Source organism: Aspergillus uvarum (assembly GCF_003184745.1).
Source record: "Aspergillus uvarum CBS 121591 unplaced genomic scaffold BO82scaffold_23, whole genome shotgun sequence".
In the NCBI taxonomy this organism is placed as follows: Eukaryota; Fungi; Ascomycota; class Eurotiomycetes; order Eurotiales; family Aspergillaceae; genus Aspergillus; species Aspergillus uvarum.
The window spans coordinates 1-25,153 of record NW_020291320.1 but is presented as its reverse complement, the minus strand read 5'-3'; the positions used below and the strand labels follow the sequence as shown (position 1 = coordinate 25,153).

General features: G+C 57.3%; 9 protein-coding genes across 9 annotated transcripts in view; 5 read left to right on the top strand and 4 right to left on the bottom strand.

Moving 5' to 3' along the window:
• Positions 1 to 528, bottom strand: part of BO82DRAFT_353792 (uncharacterized protein) — a 1,299-nt gene extending 771 nt beyond the window's left edge. The window contains exon 1 of the mRNA XM_025635052.1: positions 207 to 528. Coding sequence (XP_025492422.1) covers positions 207 to 298 — 92 coding nt within the window. The 5' untranslated portion in view covers positions 299 to 528. The remainder of the gene's footprint in view (positions 1 to 206) is intronic.
• A 1,429-nt stretch (positions 529 to 1,957) lies between these two features.
• Positions 1,958 to 5,572, top strand: BO82DRAFT_334068 (sodium P-type ATPase; the record flags this gene model as incomplete). Its single annotated transcript, XM_025633246.1, has 4 exons — positions 1,958 to 2,197; positions 2,268 to 2,533; positions 2,622 to 4,749; positions 4,825 to 5,572. The coding sequence occupies 4 exons, from the start codon at positions 1,958 to 1,960 to the stop codon at positions 5,497 to 5,499; spliced, it is 3,309 nt and encodes a 1,102-aa protein (XP_025492421.1). The 3' UTR covers positions 5,500 to 5,572.
• A 712-nt stretch (positions 5,573 to 6,284) lies between these two features.
• On the bottom strand, positions 6,285 to 7,731 carry BO82DRAFT_353790 (uncharacterized protein). The gene has a single exon (XM_025635051.1). The coding sequence runs from the start codon at positions 7,568 to 7,570 to the stop codon at positions 6,641 to 6,643; it is 930 nt and encodes a 309-aa protein (XP_025492420.1). The 5' UTR covers positions 7,571 to 7,731; the 3' UTR covers positions 6,285 to 6,640.
• Positions 7,732 to 9,365: 1,634 nt separating this feature from the next.
• Positions 9,366 to 11,461, top strand: BO82DRAFT_431774 (Zn(II)2Cys6 transcription factor; the record flags this gene model as incomplete). Its single annotated transcript, XM_025640737.1, has 2 exons — positions 9,366 to 9,477; positions 9,551 to 11,461. Exons 1-2 carry the CDS (start codon positions 9,382 to 9,384, stop codon positions 11,459 to 11,461), a joined length of 2,007 nt encoding a protein of 668 aa, XP_025492419.1. The 5' UTR covers positions 9,366 to 9,381.
• Positions 11,462 to 11,847: 386 nt separating this feature from the next.
• On the bottom strand, positions 11,848 to 13,767 carry mcsA (putative citrate synthase Cit1). Its single transcript, XM_025632331.1, has 3 exons — positions 13,387 to 13,767; positions 12,183 to 13,319; positions 11,848 to 12,128 (listed from the first exon to the last, which is right to left on the bottom strand). The coding sequence occupies exons 1-3, from the start codon at positions 13,435 to 13,437 to the stop codon at positions 11,928 to 11,930; spliced, it is 1,389 nt and encodes a 462-aa protein (XP_025492418.1). The 5' UTR covers positions 13,438 to 13,767; the 3' UTR covers positions 11,848 to 11,927.
• Positions 13,768 to 14,477: 710 nt separating this feature from the next.
• BO82DRAFT_334062 (putative mRNA-nucleus export ATPase (Elf1)) lies at positions 14,478 to 18,204 on the top strand (the record flags this gene model as incomplete). The annotated part of the gene is made up of 3 exons (XM_025633245.1): positions 14,478 to 16,802; positions 16,858 to 17,424; positions 17,478 to 18,204. Exons 1-3 carry the CDS (start codon positions 14,746 to 14,748, stop codon positions 18,202 to 18,204), a joined length of 3,351 nt encoding a protein of 1,116 aa, XP_025492417.1. The 5' UTR covers positions 14,478 to 14,745.
• A 1,273-nt stretch (positions 18,205 to 19,477) lies between these two features.
• BO82DRAFT_353789 (beta-glucosidase) lies at positions 19,478 to 22,423 on the top strand. The gene is made up of 2 exons (XM_025635050.1): positions 19,478 to 19,727; positions 19,771 to 22,423. The coding sequence occupies exons 1-2, from the start codon at positions 19,696 to 19,698 to the stop codon at positions 22,232 to 22,234; spliced, it is 2,496 nt and encodes an 831-aa protein (XP_025492416.1). The 5' UTR covers positions 19,478 to 19,695; the 3' UTR covers positions 22,235 to 22,423.
• A 363-nt stretch (positions 22,424 to 22,786) lies between these two features.
• On the top strand, positions 22,787 to 24,229 carry BO82DRAFT_308816 (putative IgE-binding protein). Its single transcript, XM_025632330.1, has 2 exons — positions 22,787 to 23,391; positions 23,468 to 24,229. Exons 1-2 carry the CDS (start codon positions 23,128 to 23,130, stop codon positions 23,852 to 23,854), a joined length of 651 nt encoding a protein of 216 aa, XP_025492415.1. The 5' UTR covers positions 22,787 to 23,127; the 3' UTR covers positions 23,855 to 24,229.
• A 106-nt stretch (positions 24,230 to 24,335) lies between these two features.
• Positions 24,336 to 25,107, bottom strand: BO82DRAFT_364263 (putative glutamine synthetase; the record flags this gene model as incomplete). Its single annotated transcript, XM_025636938.1, has 2 exons — positions 24,336 to 24,366; positions 24,418 to 25,107. Coding segments are annotated over 2 exons (721 nt in total), but the record flags the coding sequence as incomplete, so codon positions are not given.
• Positions 25,108 to 25,153: the final 46 nt, after the last annotated feature.

Genomic DNA, 25,153 nt, shown 5'->3' with positions numbered 1-25,153 from the left:
GGGGGGGGGAGAGAGAGATAAACCATGACATAAGCAACAACCCAAACCCAAGCGAGAACGCATGCGCAAGCGACAGGGAAAGGGCAACTCGACTCAACCCAGCCAAGCCAGCCAAGAAAAACCTAGCAAACCCGATACGAAACAAAGTTTCCAGACCCCCGCCGAATGCGGAAATCCGTCCAACAGGACACAAAACGCAAACGTACCAGGATTCCTGGGCATAATGCCAGGTTTCGTTCGTGCCCGAATGGGTTTGTTCTTCGAGCCAGCGTTCCACGCTGATGGGGAGCTGTTGCATCGACGGATTGCGCCCCGTCAGCGCTTGCAGGGCGCTGTCCCGCCGGTGGGGGTCGGAGGTGGGTGCGGTGGAGGATGCGCCGGCGGCGGCGGTGGCGGCGCGACGGCGGCGACGGTGCCACGTTATAGCTCTTGTGTTTTGCCATATTGTTAGTCTTGATGTTGGTTATGGTGGTGATAGCTGTTGAAGAGCGTTTGGTGATTTTGGGGGGTGGTATAGGGTCTGGTGAGGTCACTGTTCGGTGGCCCTGCCCTCCCCTCATCCTTTACCCCAACTCAAAAAAAGAAAGGAAGAAAGATCCCAAGACTCCCCCAAGCTCTTGGCGCCATGATAAGTGGTACGCCGGAAAACGAGATCAGATCTTGGCGGGTTTCTTGGAGAGGCTCTTTGGGGGATTAGTAGGGCTGGAGGGAGGGCAGGGGGGCATGTGGGTGGGCGGAGACCACGAATGACGAATATCTCACGAATGAGCGCCCAACAGACAATTGAACCGCCGCGGGGAAAGCAGATAGAGAAGAACTTACATCGGCAGAAAGCTAATGACGATGAATAAAGCCACGGCTCCGATGATCACGCCGACGATTTCGCCACTTGGGGGGGGAGGGTCGTGCTCCGCCATCGGCAATGAGACTTGATAAAGTGATATATGATATGCGAAGCGAAATATGATCAGGGAATCGATGGGGACCACGTGAAGCTGCGATGCGTGAGAGGTATGATGTATAGACGTATTCCTACAAGGAATATGGATGTAAGAACAGTCAGACAGACACGCAGGGCATTCACTCGTGGCAAGCAGGAGCAAGCATAAGATCAGTCGAAAGAGCTAATGCAGTAGGAGTAGATAACTCAGCAGAGGGGGAGAAAAGTAAGAGAAACAAAAAAATTAAAAAATAAAAAAAAGCTGGTCCAGCCGACCGGGGGTGGGAACACTTTAAAGCGTGTCCCCCTATTTTATTTCTCTAATGCAGTGTTGCTTTGTTGTTTCAAGGCATCACGCAGGAAGGACCGAAGGGAAACGGGAGCAAACACGAGGACTACCTAGAATGCGATGCATCTTCCCGCCAAGGGCTGGGCTGGGCTAGGCCTCTTCTATCTTTCTCCGCGCTGCGGAACCAGCTTGGCTGTGAACCAGCGGGTAAGTTACAGTACACTCCTCGGCTCAACGAATCACGTCCTCCCACTCAGCCCATGCAGCCCATCCGGTCACGGTCTTCCCCAGACTTGGAACCATGGATAGAGGCACAACTGTCTGCGTCATGGTCGCAGCGGCGAATCCCCTCACTGGATTGGTGGGACTCTTGGCGGGATCTGGGCATGACATTTTCCCCAATTGCCTCCCAAATTCACCCACTGTCTCAGTGATGGGCTTCTCACCGAAGCGAGGTATGCCGAGCGTGGGTGAATGGAGGTAATCGGAGATGATAGAGTTATTTAAGGCTGTGTCCCCTTGCGTTCCTCGGTTCCAGGACAGATTCCAAATCGATCAGATACCAGATCTAGCTAGGTCCTTTGTATTCAGCAAAGAAATCTAGACGATTGATGAGTTGGATGGTTTAGAGCATACTGCCATCATCTATGACATCTTTTAGATTGCTTGCTTTTCTTCTCTCTTGATTATCAATCTACTCCGAATGAACCACCTGACTCGATTGGAAGATGAAATCCAAGTCTAGTAGCGGCGACAACAGCACCCCCCGCACGCATCTGTCCCAACCGGCGCACTCCTTACCCTGGGAGGCCATCCTCCAGGAACTCCATGTGAACCCAGACCAGGGCCTCTCCAGTGCCGAGGCGGCCACGCGGTTGCAGCAGGATGGGCCGAATGAGCTGGAGGATGACGAGGGGGTCTCGTTGTTGACGATTGTGATTCGGCAGGTGGCGAATGCAATGATGCTGGTGCGTTTACTGTCCTCTTCCCCTATCCTCTACACCTTCGATGGAAGGGAAACAAGCTAACAACGTCCAGGTCCTCATCATCGCCATGGCCGTCAGCTTCGGGATTCAATCCTGGATCGAAGGCGGGGTGATCGCCGCGGTGATTGGGCTGAATATCGTCGTGGGCGTGTACCAGGACTTCGCGGCGGAGAAGACGATGGGGTCGCTGCGGTCGCTGAGCTCGCCGACGGGCACCGTCACCCGCGACGGCAAGACCAAGACGGTGCCGGCCAAGGAGCTGGTTGTGGGCGATGTGGTGGAGTTGAAGGTGGGCGATACCGTGCCTGCCGATGTTCGGTGAGTTTGCCTCCGCCCAACCCCAGTAACCCTAACTGCCCCCCTCCCTTCTCAAAAAGAAGGACAGCGACATACTAAACAGCGCTAGTCTCTTCGAAACCATGAACCTCGAAACCGACGAGGCCCTATTAACAGGAGAATCCCTCCCGATCGCCAAAACCCCGCACGACACTTATGCGGCGGAAACCGGGCCCGGCGACCGCCTCAACATCGCCTACAGCTCGACGACCATCACGCGGGGCCGCGGGCGCGGCATCATTACCAGCACGGGCATGGCCACGGAGATCGGCCTGATTGCCGCCGCCCTGCACGCCTCCAACAAGTCCACCCACTACAAGCGCCGCACCCCGCGCACCAACCCGGACGACGACACCCCCAAGAAGCGCGAGAAGGTGATCAACCCGCTGGCGAATTTCTTCCTCTCGACCAGCGCCTACGTCCTCAATTTTCTCGGATTGAACACGGGCACCCCCCTGCAGCGGAAACTCTCGGCGCTGGCGCTGGTGCTCTTCGGGATCGCGGTGGTGTTTGCGCTGGTCGTGATGGGGGCGAATGGCATGCGGAATGACCGCGAGGTCATTATCTATGCGGTCGCCACGGGGCTGGCGATGATCCCGGCGTGTTTGGTGGTGGTGTTGACGATTACCATGGCGGCGGGGACGCGGTCAATGGTTAGTCGGAATGTGGTGGTAAGGCGGTTGGAGAGTCTTGAGATGCTGGGGGCGGTGCAGGATGTTTGTTCGGATAAGACGGGGACGTTGACGCAGGGGAAGATGGTGGTGAAGAGGGCTTGGGTGGCGGGCGTTGGGGGGCTGGTGGTTGTGGGTGAGGGGGGTGATGTTTTGGATCCCGAGAACGGGGATGGGGTGAGGTTGGTTTCGGGGCAGGAGGCGAGGGCAGAGAGTGAGATGGAAAAGGGAGCAGACACTGAAAAAGGGGATCGTGGTCAGCCTTGGGACGTGCGCAGGGAGGGCTTGCTGAATGCCCACGGGTCAGGCACCCTGCTGCAGCAGTACCTCAATGTCGCTGCCATGGCGAACCTCGCCCATGTGCATTACTCGGACGAGTCGCACGAGTGGCAGGCCCGTGGCGAGCCCACGGATATCGCCATCCAGGTCTTCGCCATGCGGTTCCAGTGGGGCCGGGAGCGGTGGACGGGCGGCCGGGACCCGGTCTGGACGCAGAAGGCCGAGTATCCCTTCGACTCGACCGTCAAGAAGATGTCGGTGATTTTCGAGAACACCGAGACCTCGGCCCAGATGGTGTTCACCAAGGGTGCAGTCGAGCGGGTGCTGGAGGCGTGTACGCAGGCCGTCTGGACAGCAGGCGCAGACGCCATTCCGCTGGACGAGGAGAAGAGGCAGGAGATTCTGCAGAAGATGGAGGATTTGGCGAAAGAAGGTCTGCGGGTGCTCGCGCTGGCCTGTCGACCCATCGAGTCTCGCGACGAGACGCCCGCGCGCGAGGAGGTCGAGAAAGACCTCACCTTCTGTGGGCTGATCGGGCTGTATGATCCGCCGCGCCCGGAGACGGCGGGGGCGATCGAGGAGTGTCGGCGCGCGGGCATCACGGTGCACATGGTGACGGGCGACCACCCAGGCACGGCGCGGGCAATCGCAGCGCAAGTCGGGATTATCCCGCGCGACATGGGCAGCGTGGCGCAGGACGTCGCCGACGCAATGGTCATGACGGCCAGTCAGTTCGACCGACTGAGCGACGAGCAGATCGACGAGCTGCCGACCCTACCACTGGTCATCGCCCGCTGCGCGCCCACCACCAAGGTGCGCATGATCGACGCCCTGCACCGACGCGGCCGGTACGCCGCCATGACCGGCGACGGGGTCAACGACTCCCCTTCCCTCAAACGGGCGGACGTGGGCATCGCCATGGGCCAGTCCGGCTCCGACGTCGCCAAGGACGCTTCGGAATTGGTCCTGACGGACGACAACTTCGCCTCGATCATCAACGGTATCGAGGAAGGCCGCCGCATCTTCGACAACATCCAGAAGTTCGTCCTGCATCTGTTGGCAGAGAACGTCGGCCTTGCCCTGACCTTGCTCATCGGGCTGGCCTTCAAGGACGAGAATGGCCAGTCCGTCTTCCCCATCGCGCCGGTGGAGATCCTCTGGATCATCATGGTCACTTCTGGCCTGCCGGACATGGGACTGGGGATGGAAGTGGCCGCTCCGGATATCATGGACAGACCGCCGCAAAATGTACGTTAACCCTAACCCCCTTCCCTTTACCCTCTGCTTTCCCCAACAATAATCCAAACTAACGCCCCTCAACAGAAACAAGGTATCTTCACCTGGGAAGTCATAATCGACACCCTCGTCTACGGCGTCTGGATGGCGGCCCTCTCCCTCTCGGCCTTCTCGTTGGTCCTCTTCGCCTGGGGCGACGGCAACCTGGCGACGGGCTGCAACAGCGACTACACCTCCGCCTGCGACACGGTCTACCGCGCCCGCGCCACGACCTTCGTGTGCATGACCTGGTTCGCGCTGTTCCTGGCGTGGGAGATGGTCGACCTGCGCCGGAGCTTCTTCAGCTTGCCGGCGACCGGATCCGAGGATCATTCCAGCACGAAAACCTTCATGACCAGACTCCGCAGCTGGCTCGCCTCCCTCCGCCGCAACCGCTTCCTCTTCACGGGCATCATGATCGGGTTCGTGACCACCTTCCCGATCCTGTACATCCCTGTCATCAACGACGTGGTCTTCAAGCACATCGGGATCTCGTGGGAGTGGGGGGTGGTGTTTGTCGAGGCCGGGCTGTTCTTCGTGGGCGCGGAGGGGTGGAAGTGGACCAAGCGGGTGTATTTCCGGCGGGCGGCCCACCGGCAGCGACAGGAGAGAAAAGGGGGTGGAGGGTTGATGGAGAGGGAGGAGAAAAGGGATTTTAGTCGGTATACCACGATGAGTCGCGAGGAGGGCGGGGTCATGCAGAAGGAGGTGTCGATGGTTTAGATTTTCTTCTCTTGCGCGAGGTAGAAGGGGTGAGGAACCTACGGGGGAGCATAGATTCTCTGATAGATTGTGCATAGTTTTCTTAATCGTGGTGACTGATGAATCGTTGATATCTTCCCATTCGAGGTTTCGGGGAAGAGTTGCCGAATGCTTTTCTGATTCTCATTTGGCAGCTAGCTCTACTTTTTGGATGATTTTATATCCGTGGTTAGAAAGATCCTTTTGTACCTCTATTTGCCAAAAAAACAAAAAGAAAAAAAAAACAGAAGAAGAAAAGAAAGAGGAAGAAACCGATTTACTTTAATCACTCCTTTTCAAGTTGAGATAATGCTCTTGATCTAGACTGTGGAACTTTCGCCAGTCTAATTCGACCGTTTATGTGGTCACAATTGAAAAACCACGTAAGTATTGAGATCCAAATCTGAAAACAAAGCTGAAAACAAAGCCGAAAAGCAAGTCAACAAATCATAATCGTGTCCGTCATCAAACATGCATGTCATAAAGACTGGCTGGACACAAAGTAGACTTTCTTTTGGATTCTCCAACTTCGTACCAATTATTGTCCCCAGAGTTTGCCCCTTGTAAGCTGGTCAGCCCATAATCTCCCTTCCTGGTTGAAGGCCGAGTATTTAGGGTAGATTGATGAGTGCTGGCAACAATGGACTCAGTTTCCCCGCGAACCCTGTCTGAGGACCGACTGCTGACTGGTCTACTCTCTATCTTGTCTTCCCACACGAGGCAGGAGACCCACTTCGCCAAGGAGGGCATAAGGCTTTCCTGTCGATCATGATTTCACTTAAGGTCTAATATGGTGCTTCCATTGGCTTGCTGAACAGCCAGAAGTGTGAGGTTGATTACATGGAGAGTCTATACCCTTTCTTTTACCCCTGAAAAAAAGGTATCTACGGTGAAATATCGCGGTAGTAAAAGCTCCAATCTTACCCGAGATCGACATCGATGGATTGTGGGCGGACGAGTGCTGTGAGGCTCATCCATAGCTATAACATCAGCTCCATGTATGGATGAACTTGAAATCCTGGCCAAGGAGAAGATAATATAGCTTACGAAGTTCTGGTTGGAATGCTCCGAGCGCGTTCACCATGCTACAATCGCAGTTTTCACTTGGTTGAAGCCCCCTTCTTCAACCCAACCGCACGGCCACGGCCACACGTATTACGAATTTCTGCGTACTGACCTCGCGCAACTGAGTTCGAAGCTCGGTCTCCGCCTCAACCACCTCAGCCACCTGCTTCACAGAGTCTCCGAGATCATCATCCACTTCAGTGCCAGCGCTATCACCTTCCAAAACCAACCGCTCCTCGACCGGATCCCACCACCATACCGGCGCCCCCGCTACCGTCTCGAGCATCCACTGTCCCTGTGACTCCGGCAAGGGCTCGCCCACAACCAAGAACACCTGCTCCGTCCGGTAGAATCCACACATCACCTCGGTCACCACTCCCGGTTTCGCCTCCTGCGCCACCAGCGCCGTGGCCGGCAGCGCCAGCCGCCTCATCGCCGGGGCGGTTTGACTAACCTGCCGATGATCGAGATCTGGTTGGAAGAGCCGGTCCCAGGGTTCGGTGAGAAATGCCTCAATGTGGTTGGGGGAGATGTAGAGGGGATTCTGGAGGGGGTCGACTGGGTGTGTGAATAACACACTTCGAGTTCTGCTGCTGTTGTGACCAGCGTCTCCCTCGGCATCGCCACCGCCGTTCTTCCGCGAGGTGCTATCGTTGGGGTACTCGTCAAACCCCGACCCCCTCAGCAGAGGAAGAACTAACCCCCTCGCTTCGCGACTCACGGCCACTAGAGGCACACAGACCACTACCGGGTCGAGGCGGTCGTGGTGAAACTCGAAGGAGAGATTCAGGTCTTCGTTGTCGCGATCATACTCTGGGTCCATCGGGGTAAGACGTCGAGGATCCCAGTAGCCGCGGTGCGGACGGTAGTGGCAAAGCCGTTGGTGGCGGAAAGTGTCGTTGATCAGAGACGACAGGGCGAAACGCCAGATTTGGTTGCGGAGCTCACCAGGGAGGAGCGGGAAGTATGTGAAGGATTCGGTGGACATGCTGGAAGGTATGGTTTGTTTTCAGCTTGTTGGTTTGCCTGTTTTTTTTGGAAAGCGGGGGTGGTAGAAAAGAGAAAGAGAGGCGGTTGTCATGTGTGTGATATAGTGAGGACGAGACTGAGAGACACGATCCAACATGTGAGTTATGTGAGGTGTAGGTGTGAGAGAGAGTAAGAAAATGAAGTTGACGATGGCCCCCACTCATTTTCAACAAGCGCTAAGCTTCGACTTAGCCGCTGTCTTGGACCTCTTTGCCACCGCCGCCGCCCCCATAAAGCCCTTGACTGCCATACTGAATCTTCCAGGTCCCTGGAATTCTTGCACATGTAGTGATCAGCTTGTAATCTCCTGTCTACACGTCTCTAGGGCAACTAGAAATGAGGCCACTTGCTCCTTTCCTTAATCTTCCCAATTGCAAGGGGAAAACAGTGGGCTTCTTATATAGGGTAAACAGGCCTTCTCCTTCTCAGAATTTATATTGGGTGAACTAAGATTGAGAATTACTCAATACATACAATGGTTCCCATATAGATCAAACATCAACCCGTGCATTTCAGCACTCACTAATCCCTCAACTTGATATCACACGGGAAGTTCAGATACCCCAGACACCCCAGACACTCCAACTCCCGATCCAGCTTTCGTCCCCTTCGGACCCATAGACCTGTGTGGTAGATGCCGTGCCGAACACAGTCGAGTTCCTTAGGATGCGGCCGTAGTCACGGCGGAGAGGATTCTACCGGTCACGTCGCCGGTCCAGGCGGCCATTGGGATGAGGAGGTCCTTGTTGATGATGATGGACGGCAGATCGAAGGGAAGAGGGGTGTAGGGATACGGGGCCACATCCTCTTCAGATGGGTCTGGTGCTTTAGGGAGGTGAACTCGTCGAGGTTCATGTCTTCGGTGATATTCCAGTGATTGACTCGATATCTGGAAGTCATGAAGTCTTCTTCTTCTTCTTCTTCTTCTTCTTAACCGGCCGACTCCTCTGACAAGTCCCCTACTCCGATTGGTCATGTAAATCTGAGCCTCTTACACGTGTCTCTCCTCGTCATCGGTACTAGTCTTACCACTTGATTTGATCTGGTACTTATCGTTTATTCGGGTCATAATTTGGCACGACGGTAGGCACTCCCCCGTGAGGGTAGGGAAAGAGGAAGCACCGCACAGCGAATCTCTTTCTATGAGCCCGTCAGGCCGAGGAACACCGCTGAGACAGGAGCTGTCAACTTACCGGGGGAAAGCCATTTTGCTCGATTTAGTCTTTCTTGAGGTTGGCGTTTTTGGTGATGCTAGGAGCATGGCTGGCGCTTTAATGATTTAAGCCAAGAACGGCCCTTAAATAGACTCTAGAGCCGGGAGTAAACTAGCATTACGTTTGTAGAGGAGGGCAAGGCTGCTACGCTCGCAACATTCTGACACCCCGGGGGGGTGCACTAGGGAGTATTTTTGTGGGGCATCAACATTTTCAACGATTGCGTCTTGTGTGCGATAATGATGGCTATAACAGACGGGTCTTATCATTACCTTGTCACACAGGAAACAGTCTTATCAGCGCATTACCCTCTTATCTCTCATGCAGCGCCCCCGCTCTCTCCGCACGTGGAAGGCGAGAGATAAGGCTGGATGGCTCTAGTATAAATAAGATCGACGCCTCTTTCTCCGCATTTCGGTTGATCCTCGGCCTTGGTGCGGTTGTGCTCTTCCAAAAATCATTGAAATAGAATCATCGTCTTCTTTCCGACCAAAGTTATCTTGGATCTATCAGCAGCTTTTATCAAGTCAGATGAAATGAGTGACTCCGAAGCATAATGTCAACAACCACAACAACCAAATCGAAATCTAGCAGAGAGAACCGCCAAGGCCGTCGCTTCCGGACGGGCTGTAAGACCTGTAAGTCGAGACGGGTATGGCCCCCCTCCCTTCCATGTTTTCATTTGTGTGTAGAAAGTTGACCGTGGGGCTGATCCGCAAGCAAAGATCCAATGCGATGAAACGAGACCAGCGTGCAACGCTTGCGTGAAGCAAGGTCGCACGTGTCCCGGATATCAGCGCGAGTTCAAATGGTCGACTAAGCATGAGGTTTCTTCGGCGCGTGTACGGAGGAGGACGGCTGGGAGCGAGGGAGGGGATTCAATAACAGGCGTGGCGGGGGAAAGTCCCGAGTCGACGGGCTCGACGATGGAATTAGAGAATAAGCAGTTGGAGGAGGCATTTGATGCTGTGTCTGAGCTGTTAGCGTCGGAGGGGGTTGGAGATTGCAATGATGTTGGCGAGAATGGTGGAATACCAACTGTCGGGAGTTTGGATGGACTGGCGGAGTTGTATGGGAGGATCTATGGGGATAGCTATGGATGGTTGATGGGGCTGGATGAGGATGTTCAGGCTCAAGCTCAGGCTCAAGTTGTGTCGCAAGGACAGGAGGATTACCCAGAAGATGCTCAGGCAGATCCTCCTGTCAGCGTCCTGGAAGAGGATGAAGTGGATGAGCCAGCCGCATTCGAAGCACTCCTCCAGGGCGATGTTCTCGCTCGCGAGAATGATGTACCACAACCCATCCTCTCCGTCCCAACCATGACGGAAACCACCACTTTCTTGATCGAATACTGGTTCAAGAACGTGTGTTCGATGTGGTCGAGCTTCGACTCGGACCGCAACCTCATCCGCAAGCTGGCGTCTCACACATGGAGCCACAACGCCGCCGTCTTCCACAGTCTGCAGACCATGTCAGCCCTACACCTGTCCGAGCAACTGCCTCACCTCCACGCCACAGCCACCACCTCGTGGACCGCAGCTATGCAGTCCATCCAGCAGGAGCTAGCCTCCTTCACGCAGCACAAAACCTCTCCACCGCAATTCCCCACAGGCCTCCTCCTTGCCCTCGCCGGCATCGGCACGACCACCTGCTGGACCGACAGCCAGCAACTGGGGATTCCCCTTCTCCAGAAGATGAAAACCATTCTGGCATACTACAACCAGCCGGGCATGCTCAGCGCGAGCACCACGGACCGGACGTACCTCGAGTTCTTCAACGACAGCTGCGCCTACTGGGACATCTTGTGCCGCGTGGTCACCGACGAGCCGGATGCCACGACCGCTACTACCACCCTCATCGGCCCGATCCCCGGTTCTTCTTGGATCACAACAACGACCACATTCACCTCCCCCCACCCCTGGGTCGGCGTCTCCCGCCACATTCTGGATCTCTTCGCACACACCATCCTCCTCTGCAGACGCCACAGCAAGCGCCTCCGCTCCCCCAGCCACGCCACCCTGCACTCCCTCCAAGAACTCATCCGCGACATCCACGCCGCCCGCTCCCTCCACCAGACCCTATCATCCCTGACCCTCCAGTCCAGCAACCTCACCGAAACGGGGGACGCACAGACCCCGCTCTCTCATCTAGTAGATGTCGCCGAGGGCTACCGCCTCGCCGCCCTGCTCCATCTATATCAAACCTTCCCGGATCTCCGGGACGACCACACGCGAGAGCTGGGTCCCGAGGAGATCTCGACTTGGAGTCTGCAAACCCTGGCCCTCGAGTTGCTGGACCTGGTCAAAAAAATCCCATTGGAGTCGGGCTCGCGGGTAATTCAACCGCTGTTATATCTGTCCATCGCGACGGGGTTGCGGGCCCCGGACTCGTCGAGTGCGGAAGGGCCGCTCAGCCCGATGGCCCTGCAAGTGAGTCAGGCAAGGCGGGTGGTGATGCAGCGGGTCAGTGTGCTGGAGTATAGTCTGCCCTCGAAACCGATCCGGGTGCTGAAGGCGCTGATTCAGAGGATCTGGGAGGTCGGGGATCGCGAGGTGGAGGTGGGTGTTGTGGGCGGGATGGGGAAGCATTGGAGTGAGGTGATGGAGGAGGGGAGGTTGAGGACTATGTTTGGGTGATTTACGGGGTCTTCGTCTAAACAGGATTGATGATATCTTTGTTGCTATGTCTGCATGGATGACAGGAAACGTATAATACTTGGCTCTGTATCGGCGAAGCACACGCCTTAACTTCTGAGCTTTCATAATTATATGAGAACTGTACGTACCACCCAACTTGGAAAGCTAGATTTAGTTCGAGCCGACGGTATCCGAGAGCCACCGTGACACGTTCTCGCATCATGTTAACCTAAATTCAATATATCAAAACAATTCGGGGTTGGCTGCCGTTCCTTCCGCCGTGGATCAGGCAAGCCTCCATCGCGGAGGGAAACTCAAAATTAATTTCCTGGCCGTTTCCCGGACCCGAGCCTGTACCCACTACGAGTGGAAAGCATTACGTTCAAGGATAATGTCATGGTGGCTGCATTGGTCTCTATGTAACTCGTGAAGTAAGAAATGCTATCCCGGCTGTGTCCGTTCTTCCTCATGCACTCAACCCCTTCAGGTTAATACTCTTCGGTCGCTCGATGGGCAAGCCCAGTGCACGATCCCAGATCAGCTGCACCAGTGGGCCCAGAGCCCGACTCACGCCGAAGGTCACCGTGTAGTAGAGCGGCTGCGTGAAGCCGTAGTGGTAGAAGAGCACACCCGACGCGGCATCGACGTTCGGATGAGGGTTCTTGGTCTGCATATTTGTCAGTTTGACAACTTAATCAAGTCCGGGGAGAGGGGCTCCCACCTTTCCATGTTCCGTCAACACGCCCGGCGCAATCTCCGACGTCTGCTGCACCAGCTTGAACACCGGGTTGGACTGCACGTCCGGCCGCGCCGCCGCGAAGTCCATCAGCGCCTGGAACCGCGGGTCCGGCTGCCGCAGCACCCCATGTCCGTAGCCAGGCACCACCCGGCCCGACCGCAGCGTGGTCCACAGATACTCCCGCACGGCCTCGTCCGTCGCGCCCGACCCAATCTCCGTCTGCATCGCCAGGATCCACCGCAGCACCTCCTGGGCGGCCAGCCCGTGCAGCGGACCCGCCAACCCCAACAGGCCCGCGCTGTAGCTGAGGAACGGATCGCTGAGGGCACTGCCCACCAGATGCGTCGTGTGCGCGGACACATTGCCGCCCTCGTGGTCGCCGTGCAGCGCCAGGTACAGGCGCAGCAGATCGTGGAAGTCGCCGTGCGTGGTCGGGTCCCCTTTGCCCAGCAGGGCGGCGAAGTTGGCCGACCAGTCGAGCGCGCCGTCCAGCGGCTGCGTGCCGACCTGGTCGACGGCGTCCGGGCGGAAGACCAGCGCGGCGACGCGCGGGATCTTGGCCAGCAGGGCGATCGCGTCGTCGAAGGTCGGCTCCCAGTACTCGGTCTTGGGCAGGCCGCGGGCGTACTCGCGGGCGAAGCGGGATTCCGTGTTGAGGGCGGCCACGGCGATGGACAGCTGCGTCATCGGGTGCATCTCCCGCGGGAAGGACTTGATGAGGTCCAGCAGGTGCTGCGGCAGGTGGGACTGCTCGGCGAGCTGGCGCGAGAAGGCCCGCACTTGGGCCGTCGTCGGCACCTGGCCCGTCAGCAGCAGCCAGAACATCGCCTCCGGGAGCATCTCCGTGCCCACGGGTCCCTTGGGTAGCTCCCGCTGGCAGTCCTTGATCGTCTTCCCGTGGAACCGGATCCCCTCGTTCGGGTCCAGCACCGACCCCTCCCACAGGAGCGCCTTCAGACCCCGCTGCCCGCCGATGACGTTGCCCACGGTCACCTCGCCGATGACCTGGTCGCTGCGCGCTTTCACTTGTTTGAGGAGGTCGCGTTTGGCGGGGATGACGGCCTTGAGGGCGGTTTTGAGATCGGGTTCGGTGGCATAAGAGCGCCGGAAGAGGGGGGACTGGATGGGGTGGAGGGTCAGATGGTCAGATGGGGAGTTAATCACGCAGATACCAAGGGAGACGCACTTGGGTCAGTCGCGAGGCATAACGGGTGGTGGTACGTATAGGGAGAGCCATGTTGTGAGTCTGTGTTGTAAACAATCGCTTAAGAGAAGTCGAAAGGAGGAGTCAAGATCCTGTCCTGACTGTTGGGGTGAGAGTGTTGTTCTGCGGGAGAGGTGTGAAAGTGTGCGGTGAAGGTGAAGGTGAGGGTGAAGGTGAAGGTGTGAAGGTGCTACCAGGGGAGACAAGGGGAGGGGAAATGGCCCTCAGGCTACCTCGACACAGGCGCAGATATACCTAGTACTGAGTCGGACTAACTAGCCTCGGCCTTGAGAGCGGTTGGACGCGGAGATCAATACCGAGAGTCCGACCGAGGCAAGGGAGAGGAGACGGCTGCATGCGGTCAGTCCATTCACCGCCGTACAGCCAGGGGTATGTTATGTGCCTGCAATCATGGGCAACCGGAGATATGTACGTCGCCTCTTTATTGATGCGCCGATCATCAATTCACATCACCTAATAATTGCGTCGGTCTACCTTAGCCTTTCACAATAGCCTCCCAACTGAGTTGCGGCGGTGACCAGCACCATGGTTCGGATGAGGATGGAAAGTCTCTTTCTTCTGTCTTGTGTCTGGAGACTGTCGACAAGCAACATGCTTCCTAATCATATCCCAACAGTGACCTGTAGGCTGTAGTCGACATCACAATGGAGGTGATTCTGGGATGGATTCTGTCAGACCACTTCTTAGTGATTGTTAGTGATTCTCCACCCACCGGGTCCACGGTGGATCTTCTCCCCCTCTTCTCCGTGCGGGGTAACCCCAATATGGCAAGCCCGATCTGGGCAGCCCATTACCGCCTGGTTCCTCAGGCATAAGGGTGTCTGACTCAGGCTCTAAGGCATCGTTAAACGCACCGCCTCACATGTTTACGTCATCAATGGCCTCACCGGCGGCTTCCTTGTCCCTGCTGAGCCACATCTCTCTGATTGGCGCCAGCCACGCCTCAGGCAGAGATTTCACTGCCCACCTGAGCCAATCATCGCCTCCGAAAAAAAAGTCCCCCGCCGCCCGCCTCGATTTTTCTCTCCCATCTCATTGTTTTCTCCCGTCCCCCTCCTCCTTCATCTTACGCTGTGTATCCTCTCCACTCTTCTTTTTCTGTGTTTTTGGTGTTTGGAACGCATCCTCCAGGAGGATTGCTGCTGTGTTGTTTGATTTGTGGTTGTATAGTTCTTTCCATTCAGCTTCTTCTTCTCTTATCTCTCTCACCTGCTCCGACGAGGCTGAACGCCCCTCTCCGCCCCCCTCAAAAATCACGGCTTACGGCTTGTGCTGGTTGGAAGCCTTCACCCACAATAGAATACCCCCTGCATATTTAGAATGCCTCACCCCGAATCTCCCACCCCCGCCATGCAGACCGCTGTCTCCAAAACCCCCTCCGGGGTCCCCCCCACCTACGAGGAGATCGGCTCCCTCATCCACACCATCTTCAACGCAGAGACCTCCCAGCAGTCCCTCGATGCCGCCTACGCCCTGACCAACCTGCTCATCCAGAGTGTTGGTGCCGCCGGCTTCACACACTACAATATCCTGCCCCAGATCCAGAAGGCCGCTGTCGATAAGAAGAATGGCGCTCTCCGCGAAAGCGCCATGCTGATCCTCGGCGCCATGTTCGAACGCTTCCCCCGCGAACACCCTCTCAGCGAAGTCGTCTTCCTGCTCCAGGACGGTGGTCTGCTGCACCTCGCCCTCGATTTGCTGGCCGATAAGGGTGCTGTCGTCCGCGAGGCTGCTCAGTACGCCATCGACGCTCTCTTCGCCTGCCTGAAGGCTGAAGCCCTCGCCAACGGCCTCCTGCCCGCCCTCTCCGCGTATCTGAACCGCAACACCGCCAAGTGGCAGGGCTTCGTCGGCGCCTATGCTCTCATTGAGAAGATGGCCGTGAAGGCCCAGATGGGTGCGGGTTCCCTCGAGGAGGAGCGCGAGAAGGATTTGCTGCGCGAGGCCATGGGCAAGACCCTCAAGGACCTGATTCCTTTGGTCGAGGCCGGTATGCACGACTTGAAGAACGAAGTTGCCAAGCAGGCTATTAAGTCTATGAACGCCATCACTACCCTGCTGTCCAACGACGACGTCGCCCCCCGTATTCCTCTCCTGATCAAGACCATGGAGCAGCCCTCCGAGCAGACCCTGCAAAAGGCCATCCATGCCTTGTCCCAGACCACTTTCGTCGCCATTGTCACCTCCCCCGTTCTCGCCCTGCTCACTCCCCTTCTCGAACGCTCGCTCAACGCCCCCACTACCCCCCAGGAGACCCTCCGCCAGACCGTTGTCGTCGTCGAGAACTTGACCAAGCTGGTCCACGACCCCGCTGAGGCTCGTACCTTCTTGCCTAAGCTGAAGCCTGGTGTGCAGCGCGTCAAGGACCGTGCCTCTCTTCCTGAGGTGCGTGAGCTCGCCACCCGTGCTTTGGACGTCATTGAGAAGGCTATGGCCGATAAGGACGTTGCTGCCGGCGTGGTCGTTAAGATCACCCCCGAGGAGGTTCGCACTGTCTTGGAGGCTAAGATCCAGGAGCAAGGCGGCCTGGCCCACCCCGAGCTGGTGACTCTGTTCGAGCTCGGCAAGAACTACGTCGCGGAGATGGTTCGTGAGGATGTCAACTGCCGCATGCTTGACCGCATCCCCACCTGCGTCGGTCCTTACCTGCGCGGTCTCTTGGCGGAGGATAAGCACGACGCAGTCGCGGCAGCCCTGGAGGCCCACTTCATCGAGGAGGATCACCGCAAGTATGGTCGCCCCGAGCCCGAAGACCCCAACGAGGTTGAAATTGTCAACGCCAACTTCTCTCTGGCCTACGGCGGTATGTTGCTGCTCTCGCACACCAACCTTCGTCTGCTGAAGGGACACCGTTATGGTCTGTGTGGCCGCAACGGTGCGGGCAAGTCCACTCTCATGCGCAGTATCGCCAACGACAAGCTGGAGGGCTTCCCCCCGCAGGATGTCGTCCGCACCTGCTTCGTCGAGCACAACCAGGGTGAGGATGCCGATTTGAGCATTTATGAGTTCGTTGTGAAGGACCCCAAGATTGCTGCGGAGGGTGAAGAGCACGTCCGTAACGTTCTGTTGGAGTTCGGCTTCACCGATGGTCCGGAGGGTCGTCAGAACCAGCGCGTCGGATCCCTGTCTGGTGGTTGGAAGATGAAGCTGGCTTTGGCCCGTGCCATGTTGCTCAAGGCCGATGTGCTCTTGCTGGACGAACCTACTAACCACTTGGACGTCGCCAACGTCAAGTGGCTTCAGGAGTACCTGAAGGCTCACACTGAGATCACCAGTTTGATCGTTTCCCACGACTCGGGTTTCTTGGATGAGGTCTGTACCGACATCTACCACTACGAGCAGAAGAAGCTGGTTTGCTACAAGGGTAACTTGGCCGAGTAAGTGTTCTTCTATCCCGTTTCACTTGACGACAATCACTAACCATCCGCGCAGCTTCGTCAAGGTCAAGCCTGAGGCCAAGAGCTACTACACCCTGTCCGCCAGCAATGTTCAGTTCAAGTTCCCCCCTCCCGGTATCCTCTCCGGTATCAAGTCCAACACCCGCTCCATTCTCCGTATGACCGACTGCTCCTACACCTACCCTGGAGCCAGCAAGCCCTCGCTGACTGGCGCCTCGCTGTCGTTGACCCTCTCTTCGCGTGTCGCTATCATTGGTGGTAACGGTGCGGGTAAGTCGACCTTCATCAAGATGCTGACGGGTGAGACCATCCCGCAAACCGGCAAGGTCGAGAAGCACCCCAACCTCCGTATCGGTTACATCAAGCAGCACGCTCTGGAGCACGTCGAGATGCACTTGGAGAAGACTCCCAGCCAGTACCTGCAGTGGCGTTACGCCAACGGTGATGACCGTGAAGTACACTTGAAGCAGACCCGCATCCTGACCGAGCAGGACAAGGCACAGCTGGAGAAGCCTGTGGATCTGGGTGATGGCCGTGGACCTCGTCGCATTGAGGCTCTGATGGGTCGTCAGAAGTGGAAGAAGTCCTTCCAATATGAAGTGTAAGCCGAGGTGTCATGTGGGATCGTCTACATATCGCTAACATACTGTCTAGGAAATGGATCGGTCTTCTTCCCAAGCACAACACCATGATTTCTCGTGAAACCCTTACCGAGCTGGGATTTGCCAAGCTAGTGCAGGAGTTTGACGACCACGAGGCATCCCGCGAGGGTCTTGGTTTCCGTATCCTCGAGCCGAAGATCATTGCCAAGCATTTTGAGGATGTGGGTCTGGACCCCGAGATTGCCGCTCACAACCAGATCTCTGGTCTGTCTGGTGGTCAAAAGGTCAAGGTCGTGCTGGCTGGAGCCATGTGGAACAACCCTCACTTGCTGGTGCTGGACGAGCCCACTAACTTCTTGGATCGTGATTCCCTGGGTGGTTTGGCGGTTGCCATTCGTGACTTCAAGGGTGGTGTCGTCATGATCTCTCACAACGAAGAATTCGTGGGTGCGCTGTGCCCCGAACAGCTGCACATTGCCGACGGTCGCATCGTTGGCCGCACCAACAATGCTGTTGCTCTTGATCGTTTCGAGGACAGTGCCACCAGCACCCCTCAGCCCGGCAGCACGGCGGCCAACTCGGCCACCACCAGTGCCGCCGCCTCGGCGGTCAACTCGGGAGCGGAAGAAGGAGAGTTGAAGTTCAAGGCTCGCAAGAAGAAGAAGATGACTCGTGCGCAGATGAAGGAGCGCGAGGCGCGTCGTCGTCTGCGTCACCTGGAGTGGCTGCAGAGTCCCAAAGGTACTCCCAAGCCTCCGGACACGGATGATGAGGAGTAGAGAATGAATGACCGCGATGATTGCTGGATTGGCTTATAGACCTTTTTGTTTGCTTGATGACTGTCCATGAGTATATAGAGCTGTAGACGAGATTCTCAGCATAGAGCATCCATTCCGTTTTGGTTTTTCGATTTCCGTATGGAACACCCTTTAACCTAAGATACGTAGCAGGTTGCTGTAACCTACGGTAACTTACCCCGTCAATACCATACACAAAGTTGTCGTCATGCAGCCCCAGTTTCGACCCCACCCGGCGCGGATTGCCCGCGGCAGGAACCAATGCCAGAAAGCTTGCGGTGACAATCCCCTGGCCAGAACCTGCGAATTGGCACAATTCCCACAACTCCCAATCTCCCCAGTCCACTTCTCCCTCCTTCATCATCCAATCCCCATACATCCATCCCTTCGTCTCCATCTCCATCTCCCTCTCCCTCTCCATCTCCCTCTCCCCTAATTCAATGCAATTCTTTGCTCTCCTTTTTCTGACATGTCCTCTTCATCCTGTGCACCTTCACATTCGTTTGCATCCATCTGATCCATGATTTCCTACCACTTGTTCATAATCTAAAACTCCGCCAACAATGCCACCCAACCCGGGCCCCCCTCCTCCCTACCGGGACCACCTCAAACAAGACGCGCCCTCCCGCAAATCACTCTCCTCCTTCGCCCCGATCCCCGAAGAAGAATCCTCACCCTCCGCCGACATCGACGACCGATTCACCCTCTCCGACCTCTCCGATGCTGACGACAACCCCCGCAATCACAGTACAGGCGGCGGCGGCAGCAGCAGCAGCAGTCAGATCAAACTCCACCGCATCGACAACACCCACAGCCGCCACAGCTCCACCGCATCCAAACCCGCCTACGCCTACCCTTCCAGTACCAACAACAGTGCCCGCCCCTCGGACGTCGAAGCCTACCTCTCCTCCATCACCGCCGCGGAACGCGAGCTCCTGACTGCGGCGCATCAATTCGATCTCTCCGGTGAGGAGGGGGACAGCGACGACAGCGATGCGCGCTCCGTGGGCTCGGATGTGGGGTTGAGGAAGGGAGGCTCGAAGGGACGGCATCATCGGAGGCGATCGTCGACGTTCAAGAAGCATACGCCGCATATGGGGTGGGGGTGGACGACCACAACAAAATACTATTATCGGAAGGTCTGGTGCCGTGCGCTGCTGGTGGTCGTGGTGGTGTTGGGGGCGTTGGTGTGGGTGTTTTTGCGGTTTGCGGCGCGGGGCGGGTGGGATACGGGGAGGGTGGAGGTGGTGAGTTTTTTTTTTCCTCGTTGGTTACATGATTGCTACAAGTGTAAGAGGATGTTGGCTCATTGTGGTTTGCTTCGTTTGTGCAGGATATGCTCCCCTCCGAATCATGGTTTCCGACGCCGCAGGGTGGTGCCCTTGAGGATTGGGCGGATGATTATCGCAGGGCGGAATTGTTGGTGCGGAATATGACGCTCATCGAGAAGATCAACATCACGACGGGCGTCGGATGGCAGATGGGCATGTGTGTGGGGAATACAGGTTCGTCTTGATTGGAACACCCTGGCTTGGTGACTACGGGGAGATTAACTTTGAACCGCAATGCAGCGCCCGCCGAATTGGTCAAGTTTCCCTCGTTGTGTCTGCAGGACGGGCCGCTGGGGTTACGCTATGCTGATTTGATCTCTGCCTTCCCTGCTGGAATCACCACCGGAGCGACCTGGAATCGCGAGTTGATCCGTCAGCGGGGCGTGGCGTTGGGCGAGGAAGCGCGCACCAAAGGTGTCAATGTGCTTCTCGGTCCTTCTATGGGCCCCTTGGGGATGATGCCTGCTGGTGGTCGCAATTGGGAAGCGTTTGGGGCGGACCCAGTTCTGCAGGGTGTGGCCGCTGCGGAGACTATTCGTGGCATCCAGAGCACCGGCGTGATGGCTACGGCTAAGCACTACATCATGAACGAGCAGGAACATTTCCGCCAGCCCTACGAGTGGGGCATCGCAACGGCCCTGTCATCCAACATCAACGACCGTGCGCTACATGAGGTCTTCCTTTGGCCCTTCGCGGAATCCATCCGGGCTGATGTCGCCAGTGTCATGTGTTCGTACCAGATGGTGAACAACAGCCACGCCTGTGAGAACAGCAAGCTGCTGAACGGGATCCTCAAGGACGAATTGGGTTTCCAGGGCTTCGTGCAGTCCGACTGGTTGGCTCAGCGCTCGGGTATCAATAGCGCTCTAGGCGGGCTCGACATGAGCATGCCTGGTGACGGTCTTCACTGGGCGGATGGCAAGTCGCTCTGGGGATCGGAGCTGACTCGCGCCGTGCTTAACACCTCGGTCCCCATGGAGCGGTTGAACGATATGGTCACTCGCATCGTAGCTGCTTGGTACCACTTGGGCCAAGACACGTGGGAGCGACCACCGCCTGAAGGGAACGGTGGTCCCAACTTCTCCTCTTGGACCAACGACGAGGTTGGCTGGATCTATCAGGGATCCCCCGGTGATGAGACCTACGGTGTGGTGAATCGCTTCATTAATGCGCAAGGCGAGGGCGACAATGCCCACTGGATCATCGCGCGCAAGGTTGCGACCGAGGGGATTGTGCTCGTAAAGAATGACCGTCAGACCCTCCCGTTGTCCCGCCGCCCCACGACCGAGACGGGAGCCGTGTTTCGCGTGGGTGTCTACGGTGATGATGCGGGCCCCGCACAGGGTCCCAACGCCTGCGCCGATCGCGGGTGCAACCAAGGAACCTTGGCGATGGGCTGGGGCAGCGGCACGGCCGAGTTCCCGTATCTGGTCAGCCCCTTTGAGGCTTTGCAGTCCGCCTGGGAGACGGAGATCGAACTCAGGCCCTACCTCCGCAACGCGGTGATGCCGGCGGAGGTGGCCGACAAGGATCTCTGTCTGGTGTTCGCCAATGCCGACTCGGGAGAAGGCTTCATCTCCGCGGGCGGCATTCACGGCGATCGCAATGATCTGTTCCTGCAGAAGGGCGGCGACACGCTGATCGAGACGGTCGCGCGAAACTGCGCTGGGCCGACCGTGGTGGTGGTGCATGCGGTGGGTCCTGTCGTGGTGGAATCGTGGATCGATCTGCCAGGGGTTGATGCCGTGCTTTTCGCCCATCTGCCTGGTCAAGAGAGCGGCAATGCGTTGATGGACGTCTTGTTTGGCGTGGTCGATGCCAGTGGGCGGCTGCCGTACACGGTCGGCAAGAGTCTGGAAGACTACGGACCCGGGGCGCAGGTCTTGTATGAGCCTAATGCACCCGTGCCGCAGGTAGATTTCCAGGACGGGCTGTATATTGATCATCGGTATTTCGATCGACACAACATCACGCCACGATTCGAGTTCGGGTTTGGATTGTCGTACACGACGTTTGAGCTTGCCGATCTTCATGTCCAGGGGCTGCAGTCCAAGTCCCGTCTCCCGGCGTCTCGACCGCCCCAGACCGTTTTCCCCCCCGGGTACGACGCGGAGCCTCCACGCAATGAGTCGGTGCTGTTCCCTGCAGAGTTCCGGGCGGTCCCTCAGTTCATCTATCCGTACCTCACGTCGATGGATGGCACCGCGGCGGCCAACTACACGCACTACCCGGAGGGGTACGACCGACCGCAGCCGTTATCGCCCGCCGGCGGAGGGTTGGGCGGGAATCCATCGCTCTATGACGAGGTGGTGAATGTCGAGGTTGAGGTGCGCAACACAGGCCCGCGGGCGGGTCAGACCGTGGTGCAGGTGTATGTCTCATTTCCTGGGGACGTGACTGAGGATGGCGACTGGGTGGAGGTGCACGAGGGGGCGCGGCGGTCCAGCAAGGTGAAGCTGGAGCGGATGCCTGAACCGATTGAGTTTCCGTTGCGCGTGCTGCGAAACTTCACCAAGGTCGCGCTAGAGGCCGGGGAGAGGCAAACGGTGGTGATGACGTTGTCCCGGAAGGACCTGAGTTACTGGAGTGTGCGGGAGCAGAATTGGGTGATGCCGGATGGCGAGTTTGCGATCTGGGTCGGGCAGAGCTCACGCGACCTGCCTTTACGAGGGGGATATTGAATGTTTCTGATATTCGTGATGAGTCCGTTGCCCATTGGGAATGGTGCCGAGTACATGAGCAGTACATTGTGATGATTAGTAGTGAGACACACATTAGACCTGAGGCAGAAAGGCACCGTCGCAAGGACATTGGAGGGGAACCTCGGCGAAATTCGGCGGAATCCGAGACATTCAAACATTATACAGTTACATTGCATGCAGTTAGCATTCGTATATATGTATATGTAAAGAGAAACTTGCCGATTTTTGAGGTTGCCTGGTTTTTTTGGTTTGTGATGTCTTAGACTAGTTTTAGTTGGAGGTGTTCGTGAATATTCTGCAGCCATCGATCGATATTCGATCGAGTTTAGCCGTGGGACCGGGACTGACTGCGCCAGAAGCGAAGCAGCGAATGATGTCATGGCTTAAAATAGTCCTTTGTGTGAAGGGATCCACAGGGTCCAGCGGCAGCTTCGGGTCGGGTTACGGGTAAGACGGTTGCTGATGAATGATAACCTAAACAGAATGTCATTTGGGGGGGGGAATTGGGGCATTGTTCGGCCATTCCCCAACTTCCCACGGAAAACAAAGCTGCAGTGCCTAACAATCAATACGAAGGCGAGTGAAACCTGGTCAACCAGTTCCCAATGTGACTGAAGGGGGAATGTCCCCGAGACACACTCCGCTGATCAGCAGATGGAGTGGGGATGTTTCACTCATCGCGTTGCTAAACCCGCATAGTAGAGTTGCTAGTTAGCCACGAATCAGTGAGTCCAGTGGCACAAGGGACGGATTGGCATATAAAGACCTTTCTTTCTTCCCCGGGATATCTTTTGTCAGTACACAATCCACACCAACCATCGACTAAGTATCTTTACCATTCACACACCCTCCCAACCACCACCACCACCACCATGAAGCTCCTTGCCCTCCTCTCCGCCGCCGCCGGTGTCTCGGCTCTGCCCCAAACCCAGCAGGCGCAGGCCAACTACAACTCGTTCTCGGTGATGTCCGCCCGCTCCGGCTCGCCCGTGCACCTGCTGCCCTTGAACGCCGCCTCCGGGGGCTTCTACCTGGGCCTGCAGAACGCCTCCAGCTACTGCCCGGACCAGGTCGCCAAGCTGGGCGGCTGCCCGCCCGGCACTGAGACTGTGTTCGATGCCGGTGCCAACTCTTTGGTACTGCCCCCCCCCCTTTCTCCCCTCCCTCCTCTCCCTCCACCAACCCTATACAATCAAACTAACCAGAAAAAAGGACGTCTCCGTCCCCGGCGGCCAGCAGGTCTACATCGCCCCCAGCGGCGCCCTGGCCTTCACCCAGCCCCACTCCGCCTACGTCCCCGCCGGCTCCGTCGTCGGCGCCTTCAGCTACTCCCAGACCGCCGGCTCGACCTTCGGGTATTGGACCCTGCCCAACAGCGGCCTGATCGCTTGCCCTGTCCCCGCCGCTGTCTCGTCGTCCGCTGCTGCCCCGTCGGCCACCCCCGCTGCGGGTGCCGCTGCTGTCACTGCTAGCAAGTGGCAGGTCTTCGCTGCTTGGAGCAACGCTACCGTTCCCTCTGGGAATGTTGGTGACTGTCTGGGCTTTGATGCGTTGGCTGTTGGTCGCAATGGGAGTGCGGCTGCTTGGGAGTATATCTAAACTGCTTCCCGTTTGGCAAAATGGGACTATACCCATGGGTGAATGTTTATAACCGAGGGAATGTGGGGAAGGGAGTGCATGATTGGTAATGGATATGTATATGAATATTGGTCGGGGAGCAGGCCCTGTGTTTATAATGAATTATGCTTCCTTTTTTGAACTGGGGTGTGATGAGGTGGTGGTAGAGTACTGTGTTCGTAGTTGGGTGTAGTTGGGAAGTTGCTGGTTTGGTCTCTGGGTTATCTGATTAAGATTAGGTTTGGGGGACACGGGGTGGAGGTTAGTGGCTTGTGGTTAGCCACCTTCTCTCTGAGTTCTTCTAGTCTGGGGTACTATGGGTGTGCTGCAAACTGTAGGGTCTATCCCTAGCATCATATTTGATACCCGGTGTATTAAACAAAAAGTCAATGATATCTGTAGTCGTGTCTCGTAATCCGTGGATCATCCCTGCCTTGCCAACTCTTCCTCTATGCCCACCACCTCAAACCGTCTCGATATACCGCCTCACCTCCCTACAATCAAATTAGCACAGCCCACAAGAAGCCCAGAGACAGAAAACCTACCAATCAGTCACCGCCTCCTCCCACAGCCGACACTCATGCTCGCGCGTCCCGCCAAAGTGCTCCACGAACGCATCCCCGAACACCTCGCGCGCGACACTACCCTCGCGCAGGAACGCGCCCACCGCCTCGCGCAGCGACTTGGCCAGCCGCACGCCCTTATCACTCGCGCCGCCCATCTCCTCCCCCTTGGACAGCGGCGGCACGGGGAGGGCCAGCTTGCGCGCGACGCCGCGCCACCCCAGCGCGACGATGGCCGCCAGCACGAAGTGCGGGTTGGCGTCGGCGCCCGGCACGCGCACCTCCAGCCGCGTCGCCTTGGGGCTGGCCGTCGGCGGCGCGATCACCCGGACCGACGCCGCGCGGTGCTCCAGCCCCCACGAGACGGTCACTGGCGCCCAGAAGTTCTCGACCAGCCGCTTGTACGAGTTCACCGTCGGCGCGAACAGCGGCATGATGTCCGGCAGCCCGTCCAGGATCCCCGCCAGGAAGTGCCGGCCCAGGTCCGAGAGGTGGGCGACGTCCGGGTACGGTGGGGACGGGTCGGGAGTCGAGCGGTGGAAGGCGTTGGTTCCGTCTGGCGAGACGAGGGAGATGTGCATGTGCCCGCTGTTGCCGGGGAGGCCTTCGCGCGGCTTGGCCATGAAGGTCGGCGTGATGCCGTGTTTGGTGCCGAGGGATTTGACGACGTATCTACGGGGGTTTAGTCTGGGGGTCTAGCTGGAATGCAGGAGAGGGG

Coding starts and splice junctions, on each gene's coding strand:
- BO82DRAFT_353790 (XM_025635051.1), bottom strand. CDS start 7,570: ATGTCCACCGAATCCTTCACATACTTCCCGCTCCTCCCTGGTGAGCTC.
- mcsA (XM_025632331.1), bottom strand. CDS start 13,437: ATGGCTCTCCCTATACGTACCACCACCCGTTATGCCTCGCGACTGACC. Junction 13,320..13,386: donor ATGCCTCGCGACTGACCCAA/GTGCGTCTCCCT, acceptor CACCCCATCCAG/TCCCCCCTCTTCCGGCGCTC. Junction 12,129..12,182: donor TGTTGACGGAACATGGAAAG/GTGGGAGCCCCT, acceptor ACAAATATGCAG/ACCAAGAACCCTCATCCGAA.
- BO82DRAFT_353789 (XM_025635050.1), top strand. CDS start 19,696: ATGGCAGATGGGCATGTGTGTGGGGAATACAG. Junction 19,728..19,770: donor CATGTGTGTGGGGAATACAG/GTTCGTCTTGAT, acceptor GACTACGGGGAG/ATTAACTTTGAACCGCAATG.
- BO82DRAFT_308816 (XM_025632330.1), top strand. CDS start 23,128: ATGAAGCTCCTTGCCCTCCTCTCCGCCGCCGCCGGTGTCTCGGCTCTG. Junction 23,392..23,467: donor ATGCCGGTGCCAACTCTTTG/GTACTGCCCCCC, acceptor ACCAGAAAAAAG/GACGTCTCCGTCCCCGGCGG.